Source organism: Spermophilus citellus, assembly GCF_964194105.1.
Source record: "Spermophilus citellus genome assembly, chromosome: 1".
Classification (NCBI taxonomy): Eukaryota; Metazoa; Chordata; class Mammalia; order Rodentia; family Sciuridae; genus Spermophilus; species Spermophilus citellus.
This window is the reverse complement of record NC_138182.1, coordinates 243,971,058-243,991,831: the sequence shown is the minus strand read 5'-3', so window position 1 is coordinate 243,991,831 and position 20,774 is coordinate 243,971,058. Positions and strand designations below refer to the sequence as shown.

The window sequence follows — 20,774 nt, the reverse complement described above, 5'->3', positions numbered from 1 at the left end:
TATTTTTACCCACAACATCATCTCATGTTTGCAAACAAGAAAAATTATGGAGCATACTAGAAGGAAAACAACAAACAAAACAAACAAGCCAAAACAATTTGAAGAGACACAGCAAACATCAGGACCAGAAATGTTGGAATTATCAGATTGGGAGTTTAAAGAAACTATAATTAATAGGCTAAGGGCCCTAATGATAAAATAGATAGCATGCAAAAACATATAGGCAAGTAAGAAGAGTGATGGAATTCCTAAAGAAGAGTCAAAGGGAAATGCTAGAGATCAAAACCACAAACAGAAATGAAGAATGCCTTTTGTGGAATTTAGTGGACTGAACATAACTGAGTAAAGGATCTCTAAGTTTAAGAATCTCTCTACAGAAACTTCTCAAATAGAAAAACAGAGACTGTAAAAAGCAGAACAGAATGTCAAAGAAATGTGGGTCAACATCAAGGCTATAACATACAGGTATTCTCCTGGAATACCAGGAGAAGAAAGAGAGATAGGAAGAGGAGAAATCACTGAAACATTAATAATGACCGAAAACTTCCTCAAATTAATGTTTGATGCCAAAGCTCAGAAAACACTAAGAAGTACAGATATAAAGAAAACCTATACCTAGGCATGTATTTTTCAACCACAGAACATCAAAGACAAAAAAATCCTGAAAGAAGTCAACAGGTGGAAAAACCCTTCCCTATAGAGAAGCAAAGATAAGAATTACATCAGACTTCTCAGAAACGATGCAAGAAGGAAAAAAATGGAGTGAAATATTTAAAGCTGAGAGAAGAAAAAACCCCTACCAATCTGGAAATCTGTACTATGTGAAATTTTCCTTTAAAAACAAATAAGACATAAATACTTTCCCAGACAAATAAAATTGAAGAATTTGTTGCTGCTGGTAAATTTGCTTTGCAGTAAACTTTAAAAGAATTTCCTTAGAAGAGAAAATATAAACCAGAAGTTCTGATTTACGTAAAGGAAAGAAGAACACAGAAGAAGAACTAAACGGAAGTAAAATAAAAACTTTAAATCTTCTTATTGTTAACTGGCTTAACAGATAACAGTTTGTTCAAAATCATAATAGCAATACAGTAGTCAATTATGTATTATTATGTATATATCTGTATATATATAAATACATTTATTGATCTATGCTTACAAATGAATGAAATGGATGAAAGCAACAATACAAGAGATGAGTGGAAGGAACTGAGATTTTTTGTTGTTATTATAAAGTACTCACACCAGCTGTGAAATGGTACAGTGTTAATTGAAAGTGCACTTGGATTTGTTGTAAAAGGCTTCCACTGAAAAAAGTGAAGAATTACAACTAATATGTTAAGACAGGCAAGAATATGCAATTGTGTAAGATACTAATTAAAAGCACAAAAGGTAGAAAAAAGGTGAAAGATAAAAAACAAGGAAAAAAGTAGCAAATAGAAAACAGGATTGCAAATATTAATCTAAATATATCAATAACCACTTTGAACATGAATTACCCAAATGTATCAATTAAGACAGGATTGTCAGAGTGGATCAAAACATAAGACCCAATTATATGTTGTCTACAAGAACTCACTTTACATGTAAAAATACATATAGATTAAAAGTAAATGAATGGAGAAAAATCTACCATGAAAACACTAATCCAGAGAAAGCAGGAGTCACTATATTAATTTGAGGCAGAACAAATTTCAAAGCAAGGCAAGTTATTAAGGATAAATAGGGACATTACAAAGTGATAAAGGGGTTAGTTCTCCAAGAAGATAAAATAATCCTTATGCACCCAACAACAGAGCCTTAAAATACATGAAACAAATATTAATAGGGCTGCAAGAAGAAGTAGATATATTTACTATTATAGTTGGTAACCTCAATACCTCTCTTTCAGAGAAGGACAAATCCAGCAAGCAGAAAATAAGTTAGGACATAGTTGAAATGAATTGCATATAATTGATATGTATGGCCCACTTCATCCAGCACAACCAAACATACATATTTTTTTTTTTCATGGTGCTTAGGATTGAACTCAGGTTTTCATGTATGCTAGGCAAAGTGCTCTGTCACTGAGCTATACCTCCAACCCCCAGACACACTCTTAACAAACTCACTTGGAACATTCACCAAGACAAACCACATTCTAGGACATAAAACAAACCTTAAGTAAAGTTAAGACAATATAAATCATAATGGATGCTCTTAGAAAACAGGAGAATTAAACTATACATCAATAGCAAAAAGAAAACTGAAAAATTCATAAATATCTGGAGATTAAATAGTATACTTTTAAATAACACATATGTAGAAGAAAAAATATCAAGAGAAATTTTGAAAATATTTTTAATTAAATCAAAACTTACCAAAAATTGTGGGATGCAGGAAAAGAAATGCTTAGGGGGAATTTATAGCATTGAATGCAAGAAAAAAAGAAAGATCTAAAAACCAATTATTCAAGTTTCCACTTTTAAAACTATAAAAAGAAGAAAAATTTAAATCCAAAGTAAGCAGGAGAAAAGAAAAATGAAAATTAGGACATAAATCAATGAAATTGAAAACAGGAAATGAACAGAGGAAATTGATGAACCCGAAAGCTAGTTTACTGAAAAGATCAATAAAATTTAGAAGCCTCTGATCAGACTAAGGAAAAAAAGAGGACAGAAATGAAAGAATGAGATAAAGAAAGGAAATTAAATACACACACATACACACATACACACACGCATGCATACACACACATACACACACACACACACACACACACACATACACACACACACACACACTGATTATGAAGGAAGAGGTATCTCTCTTTGCAGATAATGTGGTTGTCTATACAGAAAACCTGGAAAGATAGACAAGAAGCAACTACAAAATTAAAGCAAAATAAAATACCCTGAATAAGAAGCAAATTTAGTAAATTCACAGGTTACAAGATTAATATGCAAAAGTCAATTATTTTCCTATACAGCCCCAATGAACAATTCGAGTTTGTAATAAAACCTACTGTCATTTGGATGTGGTTGTCCCTTCCAAAGCTCATGGTGAAATTTAATTTCTAATGTAATTGCATTGAGAGGTGGCATCTTCAAGAGGTACTTAAGTCATGTGAGGGGTTGGTTCATCCTTATGAAAAGATAAATGTAGTTCCCATGAGAAAGGGTTAGTTATTTCAAGAGTGGGTTTTAATAAAATGAGTCAGCTTCTTTTCCCCCTCCCCGTCTCTTTGCACATGCCTCACTGCCTTCTGATTCTATGTCCTTCCTGGAGCAGCAACAGACCCTCACTAGAAGCCAAGCAGATGCTAGCACTATGCTCATGGACTTCCAGAACTATGGCTAAATAAACCATTTTTTTCCTTAGAATTACTAAGTCTCAGATATTATTATAGTAACAGGAAAGGCATTAAGGCAAAAATGTATATACCATTTACATAAGCACCCCTAAAATAAAATATGCAGGTATAAGTCTAACAAAATATGTATAAGAACATTATAAGGAAATGAGTGGAGAAATATTCCATGCTCATGGCTAGTAAAATCCAATATTGTCAAAATATCAGTCCTTTCCACCTCAATATATAGATTAAATGTATTTCAAATAAATATGCCAGGAAATTGTTCTGTGAATATTGTTCTGGTTCTAAAATTTACATGGAGAGGCAGAAAACTCAGAACAACCAAAAAAATATTGAAAAGAAGAATTAAGTTGGAGGACTGGCTCTTAGGCTTATTATAAGGTTACAGTCATTAAAACAATATGGTATTGGCAAACGAATAGACAAATAGATTAATGGAAAAGAATAAAAAGTATATATGTATACATATATATTTAAGTATATGCATGTATATTCAATAGATATATTAAAAAATCTTTGTGTGTGTGTGTGTGTAGATATACATATCCAACTAATCTTTACATAAAGGAGTAAAGGCAATAGAATGGACAAAAGATAGTCATTTCAACAAATGGTGCTGGAACAATTGGACATCTACATGCAAACAAATGAATCTAGACACAGGAGACCTTGTGTCCTTCAGAAACATTGACACAAAATGGATCAGAGACCTAAACATAAAACATGAAACTATAAAACGTTCAAGTTACATAGGACAAAACATAATGATGCGGGGATTGATGATATCTTTTTAGATATGGTAACAAAAGTATGATCCACGAAAGAATTGATAAAGTTCACGTCATTAAAATTTAAAATGTCTGCTTTGTAAAGACACTGTCAGAAGAATGAAAAAACAAGACACAAGCTGAATGAAAATACTTGCCAAAGGCACATCTGATAAAGGAATGTTGTCCAAAATATTCAGAGAACCTGTGAAACTTACTAATAAGAAACAAATAATGCAATTAGAATGCACCAAAGACCTTAATAGACACCTTGCTGAAGAAGATATACAAATGTCAAACAAATATATAAAAAGATGCTCCAAATCAGAAGTCTTCAGGGAAATGCAAATTAAAACACTGAAATATCACTATACACCTATAAGAATGATCAAAATCCAGAACACCAACATCAAATGCTGGCAAGGGTGTGGAGCAATAGGGAATGTAAAGTGCTAGAGAGACTGTAAAATGGTACAGTTACTTTGAAAGAGAGTTTATTGGTTTCTTACAAAAATAAACATACCCTTATCCTATAATTCAACAATTTTGCTCCTGGGTATTTACCCAATGAAGTTGAAAACTTATGTCTATATAAGAACCAGCACGGGCTGGGGTTGTGGCTCAGGGGTAGAGCGCTTGCCTACTATGCGTGAGGCACTGAGTTCGATCCTTAGCACCTCATAAAAATAAAATAAAGATATTGCATCCATCTATAACTAAAAAATAAATATAAAAAAGTAACCAGAACATGAATATTTATAGCTGCATTATTCATAAATGGCAAAACTTGGAAGCAACCAGGATGTCTTTAAACAGGCAAATGGATAAACTGTGATACATCCAGACAATGGAATATTAGTTGGCACTAAAATAAATGAAAAGACATGGAGGAAACATAAATGAAAAAATAAAAATATGGAGATCAGGGCTTGAGGGAGACAGTGGGAAGAATAAAGAAAGTGCAGAGAATTTTTAGGACAGTGAAACTACACTATATGATATTATAATGGTGGCTGTGTGCCAAGAATGAACCCTTATGTAAACTATGGATTTGGGGTGCTAATATAGGTTGATCAATTGTAACAAATATGCCACTCTAGTAAAAGATATTATAATGGATGAGGCTGTGCATATCATATGGGGTACAGGGGATATGAAGAATTGCTCTGTACATTCTTCTCAAGTTTTGCAAATCTAAAACTCCTCTAAAAATAATCTTTAAAGTTTAAATAACCTTTAAATAATTAAAATTTAAATAATCTTTAAATTAAAATTATATCCACACATATAACCCAATGAACCATTAACCCACTAGTTTGACATGGATTTGTTCTTGGGACTGAATTCAGTGAATACATCTTTGGAGACTTAAGCTTCAGAAAGCTCTGCTTTGGGTCTTTTTTTTTTTTATTGTTGGTTGTTCAAAACATTACATAGTTCTTGACATATCATATTTCACAGTTTGATTCAAGTGGGTTATGAACTCCCATTTTTACCCCGTATGCAGATTGCAGAATCACATCAGTTACGCTTCCATTGATTGGCTCAGGGCTCTTAGGCACACAGTCTAAAAGGGAAGACACAGATCCTCGCCTAAGTGCAACACAAGCCCTAGGTGCAAGACAGTGCTGGTCAGACCACATGGATGGAAAAACTCTGAAAGGAATCTTTACAGAGAAAATGACATTTAGTTGGGCTTTGAGGAATAATAAAGAATAAGCAGAAATTCTGTAATTCTACAGGTAGAAGAGATGATGTGAGGAATGTAAAAAGAAAGAAGCACTTCACCCAAAGAAAAGAGAGTAATTGGGGGAGGGGAGATAGAATGGATCTCTATGATGGATTGGGCGGGGGGGTTAATGATAACTCAGTGTGATTGGATAAGACTATATAGACTGAAAAGGAGGGTTTGTGGGTGGCTGAGGTAGAGTGCGGAGGTGTTGTTTATAGCAGTTAAGTACTGACTTAAGGAGTTTGCCCTTTACTACAAAATTAACTCAGTGAGGATTTTTGAGCCAATGACCAACAGTCATCATAACTGTTTTGCTAAAATAACAGTTATGTTGGTGTCTTTTTGATTAATTGGAAAACATTCAATAACAATATAAGAATATATAGAGAAGGGATGTGATGAAAGTAGGAATACCAGTTATTGTAACTGTTCAGAAGAGAGAAGGTACAAGCTTGGTCTATGGAAGTGTGCTAAATTGTCCATATATTCTTTTCTCATTTGGGTCCACAGTCCAGTATCTGTGAATTGCATCAGAATGTCTCCTTGGCCTTTGGCATCTGGTTAGATTTGGCAAGTGGGTGGCATTGACTGAAGGTGGGTGTAGGAGGAAGGAGAGATTGGAGTATTTATCCCTCAATTCTCTTCCTGCTAAACTAGTTTTGTTATTCTACCAAGGGCTACAGTTTCTGTTAAGGTGCATTATTATAGCTATAGCTTTTGCTATGTCTTAAAGCTATGATTTGAATGTATCCCTTAAGATTCATGTGTTAGAAACATAATCCCAGGTTGGGCAGAGTGACACATGCCTGTAATTCCAGAAAATGCAATTCCATTTCAAAGCCAGCCTCAGCAATTTAGTGAGACCTTGTCTCTAAATAAAAATATAAAAAGGGCTGGGGATGTGGCTCAGTAGTTAAGTGAACCCTTCTGGGTTCAATCCCCAGTACCAAAAAAGAAAAAAAGAAAAAAACATAAACATAATCCTCAATGCAACATTATTGAGAAGTAGAGCCTTTAATTGATGATTAGGTCATGAGGGCTCTGCTCTCATCAATACATTAATGCTGCTACCTCAGGAATAGTCTCATCATGGTGGGAATGACATCCTTATAAAGAATGAGCTCACTCTCTCCATCTGCTCTCTCATGTATATTCTCTTGTCCTTCTGCCTTCTGCCATGGAATAATTCAGCATTAAGGCCTTCACAAGATGCAGGTTTCTTGATGTTGGACTTCTGAGTCTTGAGAACTGTGAGAAATAATTCCTTTAAAAATAAGTTACCCATTGTCTGGTATTCTGTTAAAGCAGCCCAAAATAGAATGAGACTTTGTAGTCACTCTTGGTATCCTGGTTGCCATGTTCTGAGCTGCTTCTCTCCACCACTTCCTTCTGCCACAATGTTCTGCCTCACCTTGGGCCTAGAGCTATGGAGTCAGTCATCCATGGACTGAAACTCTGAAACCATGAGCCAAAATAAACCTTTTCCTCCTCTAAGTTGTCCTTGTCAGTCTCTTGGTCATAGTGATAAAAAGCTAACTAAAACAAAAATTGGTACTAAGGTTAATTGCTGTGACTAACTTGACCATGTGGTTCAAAAGACTTTGGAGCTAGTTTAAGAGAGGGAAGAATTTTTGAAAAGTTTAGAGATGTTTTTAGAGATGCAAGCTGGAAAATCTTTAAAATATTCTAAGTGGAGCTTAATGATCAATTCTGATGAAAGCTCAAAACACCAGAATGCCTATAGAACTATGGATAGTAAAGACTGTGTTCATGAGGTTTCAGAGGAGAAGGAGGACTTTACTGAAAATTAGACTAGAGGCCATTCATGTTTCATTTTGATAAAGAAATTGCCTATTTTTCATGTCCTGAGAATTTCTGTGGGGCTGAATTTAAAGGTGATGGACTAATTAAACTGTCAGAGGAAATCTCAAGGCAGCACAGAATTTGAGGGTGGCATGGGTATTGCTGGTGACTTTTTGCAAAGTTTACTGTGATAATAAGAAGCAGAAAGACTTGAGTCTGGCCAGAAAAGTGCAAGTAAAACTGGGGCTAAGGAGCTGTGGTTATTAAAGAGATTATAGCCTGTAAAGAAATACTAAGTATTTTACTCAGAAACAATAGGAAAGATGGCTTGAGGGAATCTCAGGAATTGGCAATACCAAATCCACTCAGGCTCAAGGGTGTAAAAGTAAAAATTCCTTTGAGAAAGACCATGGGGGTACCATGGAAAAAGGGAGTGGTGCAAGGATTTGTTTCCTTATGCTTAGTCACCCGGCACTCAGAGGTTGCTGCAGTTGTGGCCCCAGGATGCTCGGATACTGCTCAGGATGGCGCAAGACCTTGGCTTGTGAAATCACATGATGTAGGTTCTACAGAAGTTCAGGAATCCTAAAGTCATGGGGTCATGGAGGTTTCCACCAAGGTTTCAAAGGAAAGCATGAGAGGCAGGAAAAGTGGAGTAGAGTTGACGTTCCATCTCTTTCCTACTGGGACCTTGACCTGAACAGTGAGAATAGAAAGGAAGGGAGAGACTTGAGAGGAGGTAGAACTGAGAGGTTTTGATAACCAACTGGATGTGAAGAATAATCTCTGCCAATAATCCCTGTGAGGGCAACATGTGAAGATGTATGAAGAAAGCCTAAGATGCAGTAGAGACCCCTGAAATTAAGAGATGCCAGTAACATGGAATGTCTACCATAGAAAGCTGCAGGAATTGAACAGAGACAGGCCAAGAAAGAGGCCATATGGGCTAAAGTCAGCAAGGCCACAGGGGTGAGCTACCCTTTTGAGATAACAGTGCCGTGTGCTCCGGATGCCAGATGTGGAACTACAAGGCTTATTTGCTCTGTGGAATTTTGTTCTTGCTTTGATTCCATCCCTTCTTTTATGCTGCTGTTTCTCCTTATGGAAAGGAAATGTTTAGTCTGTGCCATAATAGATTGGATATATGTAACTTGCTTTTGATCTTGACTCACGATGAAGAGTTTGTTTTGAATCTCCAATGAGATTTGGGACTTTAACTTTTGGCTAATGCTGAAACTATTAATACTTTGGGACCGCTTAGAAATTTACTAAATATATTTTGCATTGGGAGATGGGCATGAGTTTTAGGAGTATAGGGGCAAAATGTTATGGTTTAGATATGAGGTCACCCCAAAAGCTCATGCATGAGGCAATGCAAGAATGTTTACAAGTGAAATGATTAGATTATGAGAGCTGTCACCCAATCAGTAGATTAATCCACTGATACAGATTAACTGGTGGTACCTATAGGCAGGTAGGGTGTGACTGGAAGAAGCAGGTTACTGGGGACGTGCCTTTGGGTTAATATTTTTTTCCCAGGTGAGTGGAGTCCTCTCTCTACTTCCTGTTGCTATGTCTTGAGCTGCTTTCCTCTGCCATGCACTTCCACCCTGATGTTCTGCCTCACCTCACCTCAGATGGTGGAGTTGGCCCACCGTCGACTGAACCTCTGAAACTGTGAGTCAAATTAAACTTTATCCCCTAAAAATAAAAATAAAAAGTCTTCATAGCCAATCACTCCTTCCCATGCTCTTTAGGCCCATATGTCCTAATGGCAACCTGCTCATATTTTATGTGCTAATAGTCTTTTCATGACGCTCTCCTCAATGATCCACATCTGAGTGTTCCATCTCTTTCCTTCTGGGACCTTGACATGAACAGTGAGGATAGAAAGGAGGGGAGAAAGAGAGTGGAGAGGAGGTAAAATTGAGAGGTTTTGATAACCAACTGGATGTGAAGGGTGATAAGGAAATGGTATTCATATATTCATATATAGTATATAGAGGTCTTCAGCTTTGGCTACTGGGAGGATGAAGACGTGTGATAGGAAGGTAGGATTAAAGATTCAGTTTGACTATATTGAGTTTGAAGTATCTGTGGGAAATTGTGGGGAGATGCTCAGGAGAGCTGGAAATGTGGGTGTCTGGTTAGGAGAGGTCAGAGCTGGAGTTATTGTCTGAGACTCTTCAGAATTGTATGGTAGTTGATGCCCCAGGAGCTGATAAGCTCTCCTAGGAACAGTGGAAAAGGAACTCAGGAATAAACTTATGTCTAGTTAAGGAATGAAAGGGAGATGAGGCAGGGAGATGCCAGGCTAGACTCCTGATAAGTTGGTGCTATCATAGGTAGATAAGGGACATATCCCTAAGGAACTAGATGCCATTTGGGGTGATTGTCATGGGAGGATGTAACCCTGGACATTGTTAGTCCAGGAACAGTCAAGCAGTGGCATCTTCTCAGCAGATAGGGGAGTGAGAAAGACAGTGATGGGCCTCTTGAAGGGGATCACCAGCTACCAAGGGACCTAAGACATGGGAGCAAGAAGTCTAACCAGCATATTTCTGAACATGATGTTTCAATCATTTACTGCTTTGGTTAACTGGGCTAAATACAAAGGCTTTATTATTTCAAAGTACTATAGCTTTAAATGGGATCTCATTATATAGTTCAACAGAAAAACAGGAAGTTCATCAAAAGGAATAAATGACAATGGGAAATAGAATCATTCATGTGGAAAAACTTTAAGGAGTACAATGCTGTTCTGTGTTATAAATGAACAAGAAGTCTAAAGAAAGCGAGTGTAATCATGATTTCAACTGACATTTGGAATTACCCTTTGTCTTTGCAATGTAAAGAGCAGAACACATGCTTCTGAATTTTACTGCTAACCTCAGAGAAGGGAGCAAAGGGGGCGGAGCAAAGCCATGATCCTTAACCTTTCAGGGGTCGTCACTGATTCTCACTGAGTAACTGAAAAAAAAGAAGTGGACTCCTTCCTCATTAAAATGAATGCAAACATACTCACACAACTACACATACGATATTGCATACAATTGTGGAAGTACAAAAAGGTACCTGTCTTGTTAATAATTTTACCACCAGTGCCAGAAACACAGTAGATGCTCAAGAAATATTTATTAAGTGATTGAATAAATAAATGAGGGCGGTATTACATTTATACAATCATGGACAAAATGTAAACATGATGGTTAGAAGTGGATAAGGTATTAATTTGATTCATTTATCATAGTCGTTCTCAACCCTAGCTATACATTATAATTTTCAGAGGAGAGAGCTCTAAAAAATATTGATGCCTGAGCTCTCCCTCAGAACAACTGAATGAGAACCTTAAAATATTTGGGTCCTGAGCACCAGTCTTGTTTAAAAGCTCTTCAGGTGACTTCTAATGAAAGTAGCAGGTTGAAAGATGTATCATTTAGTAGAGAGACAGGATATGAAAGCATGGGTATGACAACCACAATTTTAGGGAAGAAATCAGGAATAAAATAATTAGCTCTTCCAATTCCATATCACATTACATATCACTTCCATATGCCTGGCTTCATTCATACCCCCCAAAGATACCTAGATAGTTAAGCCAAGCAGGCATTGGTGACTCTCCTCAGATTAAACCCAAGTCTGTCAATACAAACTCATGTCTTCTGAATTGAATATGCTGTCCTTTTAGTTTTGCAAAACTGGTTTTCAGAGGATCAGAACAGTGGTCCTATTCCCACAGAATTAGACTCAAATGGTCTGGAGTTGGGGTCAGGGAATCTGTAATGTCACAAGTACTGTTAGTGATTTCCTTGCAAGTCCAGGTCTAGGACAGCAGCTCTAAATTGGGGCTGGAGGAGGGGTAGGGAGAGGTTGTCAGTCAGAATTACCTGGGGGAAATTTTCCAAAATGCACATACATCCCAGAACTATGGAATCAGAATGCAGAGGTATTGAGGGTGACGATACAGAAAATGCTTGATCCTGATGCCACTTTCACCTTAGCTGAGAACCAACATCATGGGGCACTTTTTTGAGAGTCAGCCAGGTTCTGAGGCCACTGCTACAGTGGTGGCCTGTGATTAGCTAGATGCCAGCTCTGGGGACCCTGGGCACAGACTGGCAGGGAGGGCGGGCCTGGGGGGGTGATTAGATACTGAAAGTATGTGGGAGGGTGCTAAGGGCAGGTGGAAATGACAAAAACAAGTCTTGCTCACTTTGCAATTTAGCCTGAGGTTGGCTCTGGTACAGAGTAACTGAAGCCAAGTTTGGAGGGACAAAAACAGCAGTTTCCAAATCACTTCTGTTTCCCCTTAACCAGGCACATGTGTCAGTCCTGAAAGTCCCAGGTGCCAACCTCTGCTGCGCTTGGCATATGAAAACAATGAGTGAAACCAGAGTCAGGGCCGCAGAAACGACTCTCACAAGGATGCTGGCAGCAGTTTTGAAAGGGTGCTTTTACTGGGTCAATGGAAACAACAGCAGGGACGTCTGTATTTACGCATCCAAAGACAGAGTGGTCTCACACGTCTGTTAAAGGAAGCATAGGACTGCGCTCTGTGCTCCTTGAAGGAGGGAACAGATAACTTCTTGGTTAATTTATTACACCAGGTAATCATTCCCCTTGAAAATGGAAGGCACTGCTGTACACATTAGCTGCCATTCTTTCCCTCATTCTCTTTTACCCTCTTTGGACTCAAGACTTTGCAGGTCTACTCTGATTTCTGTCATTTTACATTTGGTTCTGTGTTTTGGCATTGACCCCCTTCTATGATCAAGGGCCACTATTTTCACTGTTCAGAATAGAGTTTAGGATCACCTGCAATGAGGCCTCTGTGCAGGACTCTAATAGAAGAAAGAGAGTCGGAGTCATGATTCAAAGACACTGAAGGGGTTGTCCCAGTAATCCTTTGAAGGTTACTGTTAAGCCAGCATCAAGCACTGAGATGAAGAAAGAGAGGGTGGTGTGTGTGTGTGTGTGTGTGTGTGTGTGTGTGTGTGTGTATGACGGGGGGGGGTGACAGGCAGACAGACAGACAGCAGGGCAGAGGCTCTAAAGTGACAGATTTGTTGTTGCCCCTCTGGATTTAAAAGAAGCGGAGAAGGGCAGAGTACATCCTACTTGCTCTATCATATCCATACCAGGCCTTGTACCTGTGATAATTCCATCCTTCACGTTCGATCTGCTTAAAAAATCTTTAATATTATTTTATACATATAAACTAGAGATGGGCCCACTGGTCAATCTCTCACCTGAACTGCCCAGTGGAGAGCTGTTTTGAAGTCCTTATCCACAAGGGTGGGGTCTGCCCCCTTCTTCAACAGCATTTGGGTGTGTTGAGGTCGGTTGTGGAAAGCTGCCCAGTGGAGTGGCGTCATTCCCTGCAAAACAACAATCAGAGGGGCACAGATGAGCTCAGGAAGGAAACCGGGGCTCATGCTTTCTCCCTGCATTGGGCAGTTGGGCTGGTTACTGCTTGTTCATTCATTGGTTAAATAATTCACCCAACAGATATTTGTTGAGCTTCTGTTTTTTTGCCAGGCAAATAGGTATTGAGTATACAAAAGTGAGTAAGATAAACAAGACCTTGCCCTCATGGGTGTTGCACAGTGGTAAAGAAAGACAATAAATGCATGCAAACAAGCCAGAGGATTTTGTAGATTGGTAAATGCTGTTAAGTGTGTGCACAAGGTGCTGTGTTAGAGAGTAAGCCAAGGGATCAGGCTTGTTCTAAATAGACTTACATAAAAAGAATTGAGGGGAGAAGACACCCAGCACCAAGCCACAGAGGAAGAGAGTATGTTTAAGGAAGTCCCCTAAGACTGAATCATGCTAGAATGCAAACCCCCAGCACAAGGGCAGGGATGTTTCTGACTGCTGTGTTTGCAGATCCTAGAATAGATACTGTGTGCATAGCTGTTGAATGAATGCATGCATGGAGTAGGAGACAGAATAAAACAAGATGAAGTTGGAGAGGGAGGCAGGGGCTGATTCTGGGAAATTTGGAGGGTAGATACTAATGCTGTATAAACCATTTGGATTTAATTCTAAATTCAATGGAAAGACAGTGGAGGATATAGCAGATGTTGGTATGATCCTGTTTATACTGTTGCAAAGAAACTGTGGAAGCTGGGAGAGTCAATCTGGTGAACCTCACCTTCTTTCAGAATTTCATATAGTTAAGGAATAACTTAATAGTAATGAGTTTATGCTGGAAAATTGTGGCCCCAAAGAACTGGTATGATTTGGAAGTATACTCTGAAAGACAGCCACTTCTCCTTGCCCACACTTCTCTATTACATAAAATACATCCAAAATGAATTGGGAATAAGATGTCTTTAAAGGAGGCAAAGGGCATGAACACCTTTAAAGGTCTCTCTCTCTTTTTTTTTTCCTTATAGTCATCCCTGCAGATACGAGACATTGCCTTGGCCTTCTCTGCTCCATCCAGTATAAGCTGAGTGGAGAAGACAGACCTTGCCTAGTTAGGAATGCAGTAATAACAGTCCAGAGTTAGTACTTATTGACCCAGAGACCTTTCTGAGTTCTTTTATATATAATCTTACTTAATCCTCCAAACCACCTCTCTGTTGTGTTGAGGTCTACTCTGTGTTCACCAAATTCTATTTCTTCTTCCAAGGCACATAGTCAGACTACATTGCAAAGTTCCTGCAGACAGGTGTAGTCGTCAGGTGACTGAGTCCTGATTATTCAAATATAGACAGAAGGGAGGAAAAACCCTACAGCCTGGCCCAGAAAAGAGACCATGTATTCCTCTCTACCTTCTCTCTTTATTCATCCAACAACTGAATACAGAGAAAAGGCAAGGTTCTAGAAGATGATGGAACTATGTAACTGAAAAATCTGAGTCCTGACTGATGAGGGCAAACCGGTTCATCCTGCCAACTAGTTTTGGACCATAATGTAGGCAAGAAATAAGTTTTTCTTGTGTCAGGCCACTGAGATTTTGGGTTGCTATTGCAGACAGTCAACTCTGACAGGTGCAATTGTCCTCATTTTATAGAAGAGGAAACTGAACTCTAGAGAAGTTCCCAAGTCTGCGAGTAGGCACGGAACTGAATGTAGGGTTTGAGGTTTGTGGGGCCCTGGGATTAGAGTGCTAAATCCCCTCAACTAGTTCCATATTTTAAATCCTTAAATTATAGTACACTTTCAGGTTTCAAGTTTCAAATGTCATATAATACTGAGCCTCTAGAGATATTCTTGAGGCTTTTTCAAAAAATTGGTTCCTTGTGGAAAAGAATGCTGTGGAAAGTCTTGCTCTTATTCCAACAGCTGAAGTTTTACTTGGGGAATGCTGAGTAGCTCAGTGCATTTTAATAGGTCCTCTTCATTTTCAACTGGGCCCATTGGAATTTAAACTTGAAAGAATCAGATTTTTTATTTTTATTTTGCATGGCTCACTCCTTTCTCAGTTCTAAATTCCATTTGCTTCAGAGTCATTGGATTCATCACTAAGTGCCAACAATATTCAGGACTAAAGACTGAGTCAATTTTCAAGTCATGAGATCTGGGCCCTTGTCCGACTGTCTAAATCCCTAAAGTCTAGAATAGTGGCAGGCACATTGTAGAAGCTGTAAATACTACTTATTAAATGGATGAATAACTTCTCACTATTAGTGATTGGATTTCTTGCTTCTATAAAATTTGGCTTTGCGTTTTTGTAATCATACGCTCCGAGGAAAAGGCAAAACATGACCTTTCCTTTACAGCAAATGAATTAATCAAATATGATCATTGATACCAACTTATTAGTTGATAATAGAATTTTTTTGACAAGTAATCTTGTCCTTTGTCCTGCTGTCAAAGATGAGATAGACAGCAATGACTATATTCAGAAACACGACTCAGGGATGTGAGAATTCAGTAAGAAAATGTAGTTATGAATTAAATTGTAATTATGTAGTCACCTAAACACAATTGCCAGACTTTTCAGAGTTATTCTCTTAAAGCAACAACAAAACTCCTTCAAATACCAATTTTCTTGCATGTTTTGGTAAAGGAATGGGATGACAAAACTACTGCTATTTTTGATACACCCACGTGGTGCCAAGAACTTCATATCTTCATATCAATCTATCTCATTGAATCTTACCAATGATCTTATATAAAGATGGGTATTTTTAGACCCATTTCACATATTAGGAAATTGGAACAGTAACTAACTTGCTTAAGGCCCTGATTAAGTACAGAGTAGGTCTGAGATTCAAATTCAGGGTTCTCCGACTCTGGAGAAAAATGCTCTTTCTACACCTTACCCTGATATTCTTTGGAAATAAGCTCAGGTGCTGGAAAATTCTTTTCTTTGTAATTTTGAATCAGGAGCTGAATTCAAGTGCCTTTAGAAATGAATGGCAGTCCTTTAAATGGCCCCACATTGAGACTTGAATTACTTTACTATTTCTCTAAATGCTATCACAATATAAACAATTTGTGAACATTCACCCAAGAGAAATTTCCTGCTGTTGCCTATTTTTTTTTTCAGTTGAGTAATGAGAAATAAAAATAAATCCTCTTAGAGTTAATAATACGAAAACCAAAACTTTCAAAATCAGCTCATGGGCAGCAGTTGGTATTGCACAACACTCTTTCTTTAGGAATAGTTTCCTATAACTGCCTCCTTCTCCTTTCTTCAGCTTCTATTGATGCTATAGGCATTGTAGTTGTTGACCATTTACAAGGTGGACTTCAGGCTTGATGACTAGTGTCATCAGTCAGCAATGACAGAAATCACAATGAAGCTCTGACACAGGTAAAGGCAGATGTTGTGATGTATTCACCCTGGAATGTCCCTGGCACTGAGCATATACTAAGTGTTCAAGAAATGTTCACTAGAAATAACTAGTGAATAGCTCATTATCAAGGTTTCTTGAACATATGGGAGAACAAAATCAGTCTGTTGGATGCGAGAAAGACAGCCCCCTGTGTTTAAACTGTGAAGACCTTTCCTACCAGGTCCCTAGAGCTTCACTGGAGACTCAGTTGGACCTTGAAAGCAACTAGGAGTTGAAAATCTAGGAGTCACTTGCAGATATGTTGCAACAACACCCAGATGGCCTTGGGACTTTGACAGCAAAGTCCCATTTCTTTTAAAAAATAAAAAGCATTGGCTCAGAGTGAAGCATAATTCTCATTCAGTTATGAATATAACTGAATAATTTGAAGGGAAGTGCTAAACTTCAGTTGACTTAGGATCTGTTTTTAGATCGCTGAGAAGACTGAATGCACATTGTAACTGTTGGGTGCACAGTAGGGTTGCTCTGGAACAGCGCTCTTGCTCAAATGAGTGATTCTGTGCCCCAAGCCTGAGCCACTACAATTTCAGTTATGAGCTTACAAGTTCTATCAGCTTCTCAGAATATTCACCCCGCCCCCACAAACCACCACAACTTTTCTATTTTCTGAGTCAGAAATCTGATTTAATGTTCAGCAGGTTTCATGTTTCAGAACTACGCTTTAACCCAACTCCAGCCAGCCCCAAAAGGCACAGAGAAACTTTGCTAGGCTTGGGTGTTGGGTACCCACCTGTCTTGGTGCACCAGGGGACAGAATTATAGCAGGTGGCTGAGGGTTCAGCAAAACCATTCCACATCCTCTGAAGGATCTAGAATTTCACAACCATGTTGGTTCTGGTTGACATAAAAAATTCATATACTAATAATCCCCTAGCCACTGATGACCATTCCCCACAAAAATTATAGAAAACCTTCCTCAGAAAAGTGGAATGAATGACGTAAATTTAAAAGTGTATCAATTATATTTATTAAAATAAATTTGTGCTTTAGAATATATCTATTTGGTACTGGGATTGAATCCAGGGACCCTCAACCACAGAGCCACATCCCCAGTCCTGCCCTTTACTTTGTACATTATTTAGAGACAGGGTCTCATTGAGTTGCTCAGGACCTTGCTAAATTCCTAAGTCTGACTTTGAACTCAGGATCCTCCTGCCTCAGCCTATTGAGCCACTGGGATTAAAGATGTGTGCCACTGCGCCTGGCTATGCTTTAAAACATTTTAATGACTCTATTTTAGTATAAGTGATTTTTGTGATCCTATATATTTCTTTAATGTAATTTTAGACAGTTTCTGAAGAATATCAGAGACTGGGTCCCTAGGCTTCAACAACACATGACAGTTTGCAGGACATTTTTTTCAAAGACCATAAACAATATAAAATCTTGGGGATGGGGTTGTGGCTCAGGGTAGAGCGGTTACTTAGCACATGTGAGGCACTGGGTTCAATCCTAAGCATCACATAAAAATGAAATAACAATATTGTGTCCACCTACAACTAAAAAATAAATATTTTTAAAAATGACATAAAATCTTATTTTGGAGGAGTCGACTTTGAAAATAACTAACATTATTTGATCTGGAGTCAGGTCTGGTAGATAAAATGGGTAATTAAGTTGAGTCAATAAAACAAAAGGAAAAAAGGGCCATAAAACAAAATAACATGGATTTTTCTTGAATTTAATCCCAGGATTAAATCTATCTATCTATTTATCTATCCATCCATCCACATCTATATAAATGTATAATATTTTTTGAGTCTCACCATGTGTAAGTTACCAAACTATATTCTAGGGATACAAAGATGGGAAATCAGTGGTCTGCCTCTAGACATTCATGGGGTTGGGGCAGGGGAGAGCGGGAAGTCCTAAGTCATACTGACCTTATTCTACTTTTTAAAAGAGACATTCAGTTTTAGGATAAAAATTTGGGTGCATTTAAAAACATTTGCTTTATTATTTTACCTTTTGCTAACTGTAAAGTGAGAAGATTTTTAGAGTCAGGGTCTCTTTCTCCTGATTTTGCCTTTGGAGCACAAAATGTCTGCTTGTGATTATATCTTAGGAATGTAGTAAATGGAACTGGTACTAAGATTATGTCCAAAATTTCACATCTGGTTTTGCAACTTGGACTTATTTTCTCAGAGTGCTGTTGTAATTAAAGTTGGGATTGTCAGGCTGCTCATAAAAATTTACTAACAGAAGAATGTGCATGGAATCAACAATGTATTCTAAATACTATGTATAATGGCACTTCTCTAGATAAATGCATTCAAAGTTCTAACTCAGATGCTAACAGCTCAGAGTCACTTTAGTTTTTTTTTTTTTTTTTTTTTTCTCCCTCTGTCACCCAATATTAGGGCTTGAATTCAGGGCTGCTCATACACTAGGCAAGTGCTCTACCACTGACTTATGTTTCCAACTCTTAGAGCCACTCTTGATGCAGTACTCTTCCTGTTAAAGCTAAAATAAGAGCAGAGGAGGTTAGGCTTCAGTTGTTTAGAGATTTGCTAACTGTAGCTGCAACAGGCAAACATCTGTGTCAATGATTCTCATGAAGTCGTGATTAGAACAAAAGTACAAAGGACAATCTGACCCATCCCACCTTTCCTAGAGTGTTAAACTCTGCATTGTGGTTGGATAGCATTTAAAGAAGTCACTTCACAATTAAGCAATGTGGTTAATGAAACAAGAAAAGCAAACAGATCATTGGAACAGAATAAAGCGTTCGGAAAGGAAAGCACAAATTTTTTAAAAATCTTGTAACAAACTAAAAGAAAATTTAGCATTTACTGTAATTAAGTTCTCAGGGGTAGGGAAGGCATTCTTTAAAAAGACACCAAGAGCAAAAGCAGTAACAGAAAAAAAAAATGATCATTTTGATTACATCATATTTTAAAATTTCTCTATAAGAAAAGACTATGAACAGTTCCAAAGTAAGGAACAGACTGTGAAAAAATATTTTAAACTTAACTGTAGGCAAAGGATTACTATTTTGATTATAAAATAAAACTCCTGTGAATCTATAAGAAAATGAGGAATAATCCAATAGGTTAATTGACAAAGGATGTGAATAGGCAAGTCTGAAAAGAAAATATAAAACAGACAATTATACCAATGAAATGAGGTGCAAACTCATTAACTAGGATGGTGCAAGTAAACAAGAAAATCCAGTGATGAACTGAAAAGGGTACTGCTTGTGGAACTATCAACTGATGCAGCTATGTGGGGGAATAACTAGGCAGCGTGTAATAAAATAGAAACATACACTCTCTGCTACCTGACGATTCTAGAGAAATACTTTCATAAGGTACTCAAGGAGATGCCTAAAAGACAACTCTGTAATAGTGTTTATGATGGTGAAAAACGGGAGACAACCTCAATATTCATTCACAGGGGAATGGCTAAACAGAAGCATTTCGTAGAATGGACCACCGCAAAACCATTAAAAGGCTCTACCTATTAACATGGATGGAGTTCTAAGACATTCTTTTTTGGGGGGAGGTACCAGGGATTGAACTCAGGGTACTTGGCCACTGAGCCACATCTTCAGCCCTTTTTTGTATTTTATTTAGAGACAGAATCTCACTCACTGAGTTGCTTAGCGCCTTGCCATTGCTGAGGCTGGCTTTGAACTTGTGATCCTCATGTCTCAATCTCACGACTTAGATATATTCTTTTTATTTATTTATTTTTTAGTTATAGTTGGACATAATATCTTTATTCTATTTAGTTATTTTTATGTGGTGCTGAGGATCGAACCCAGGGCCTCACACTTGCTAGGCGAGTGATCTACCGCTGAGCCATAACCCCAGCCCCTAGATATATTCTTAAGTTAAAAAAAAAAATCAAGGTTGTAGAACAACAGAGAGTGTGATACCTTTTATGCGATACTCCATTGTTTCTGTAAATATATATAAAAGATTGGGAAAGAGATATCAGACAGTGCCTACCAGAGGCAAAGGTGGCAGGTAGAAGTAATTAAGGACTTTCTAGCATTACTGGTAATAATATTTAAATGTTTAAAAAGCAAGGTGGGTATGGAAAAAAATAGTCATTGAGTTCAGATCAGGACGGCCTCTAAAGTGACATTCACTACCCTGAAATAAAATGGCATCAAGTTTCGTTTTATGTGAGCAGTCACAGGATGGTTTCAGAAATTATTTTTTTCTTTCTCTTTTTGTCTCTCCATTCTTCAATTTCAGTTTTTAATCTAATAATCTGTTGATCATGTCAGATTTCTACTAATTGATTATTTAGCCCTTAACCCTTATTTTGATAAGCTTGTGTTCCTTCAGTCATTT

General features: G+C 37.7%; 1 protein-coding gene across 1 annotated transcript in view; it reads right to left on the bottom strand.

The window, feature by feature from the left end:
• Window positions 1-20,774, bottom strand: part of ANKRD55 (ankyrin repeat domain 55) — a gene marked incomplete at its 5' end in the record, with an annotated part of 99,440 nt that overhangs the window by 32,393 nt on the left and 46,273 nt on the right. The window contains one exon of the mRNA XM_081309162.1: window positions 12,907-13,035. Coding sequence (XP_081165288.1) covers window positions 12,907-13,035 — 129 coding nt within the window. The remainder of the gene's footprint in view (window positions 1-12,906; window positions 13,036-20,774) is intronic.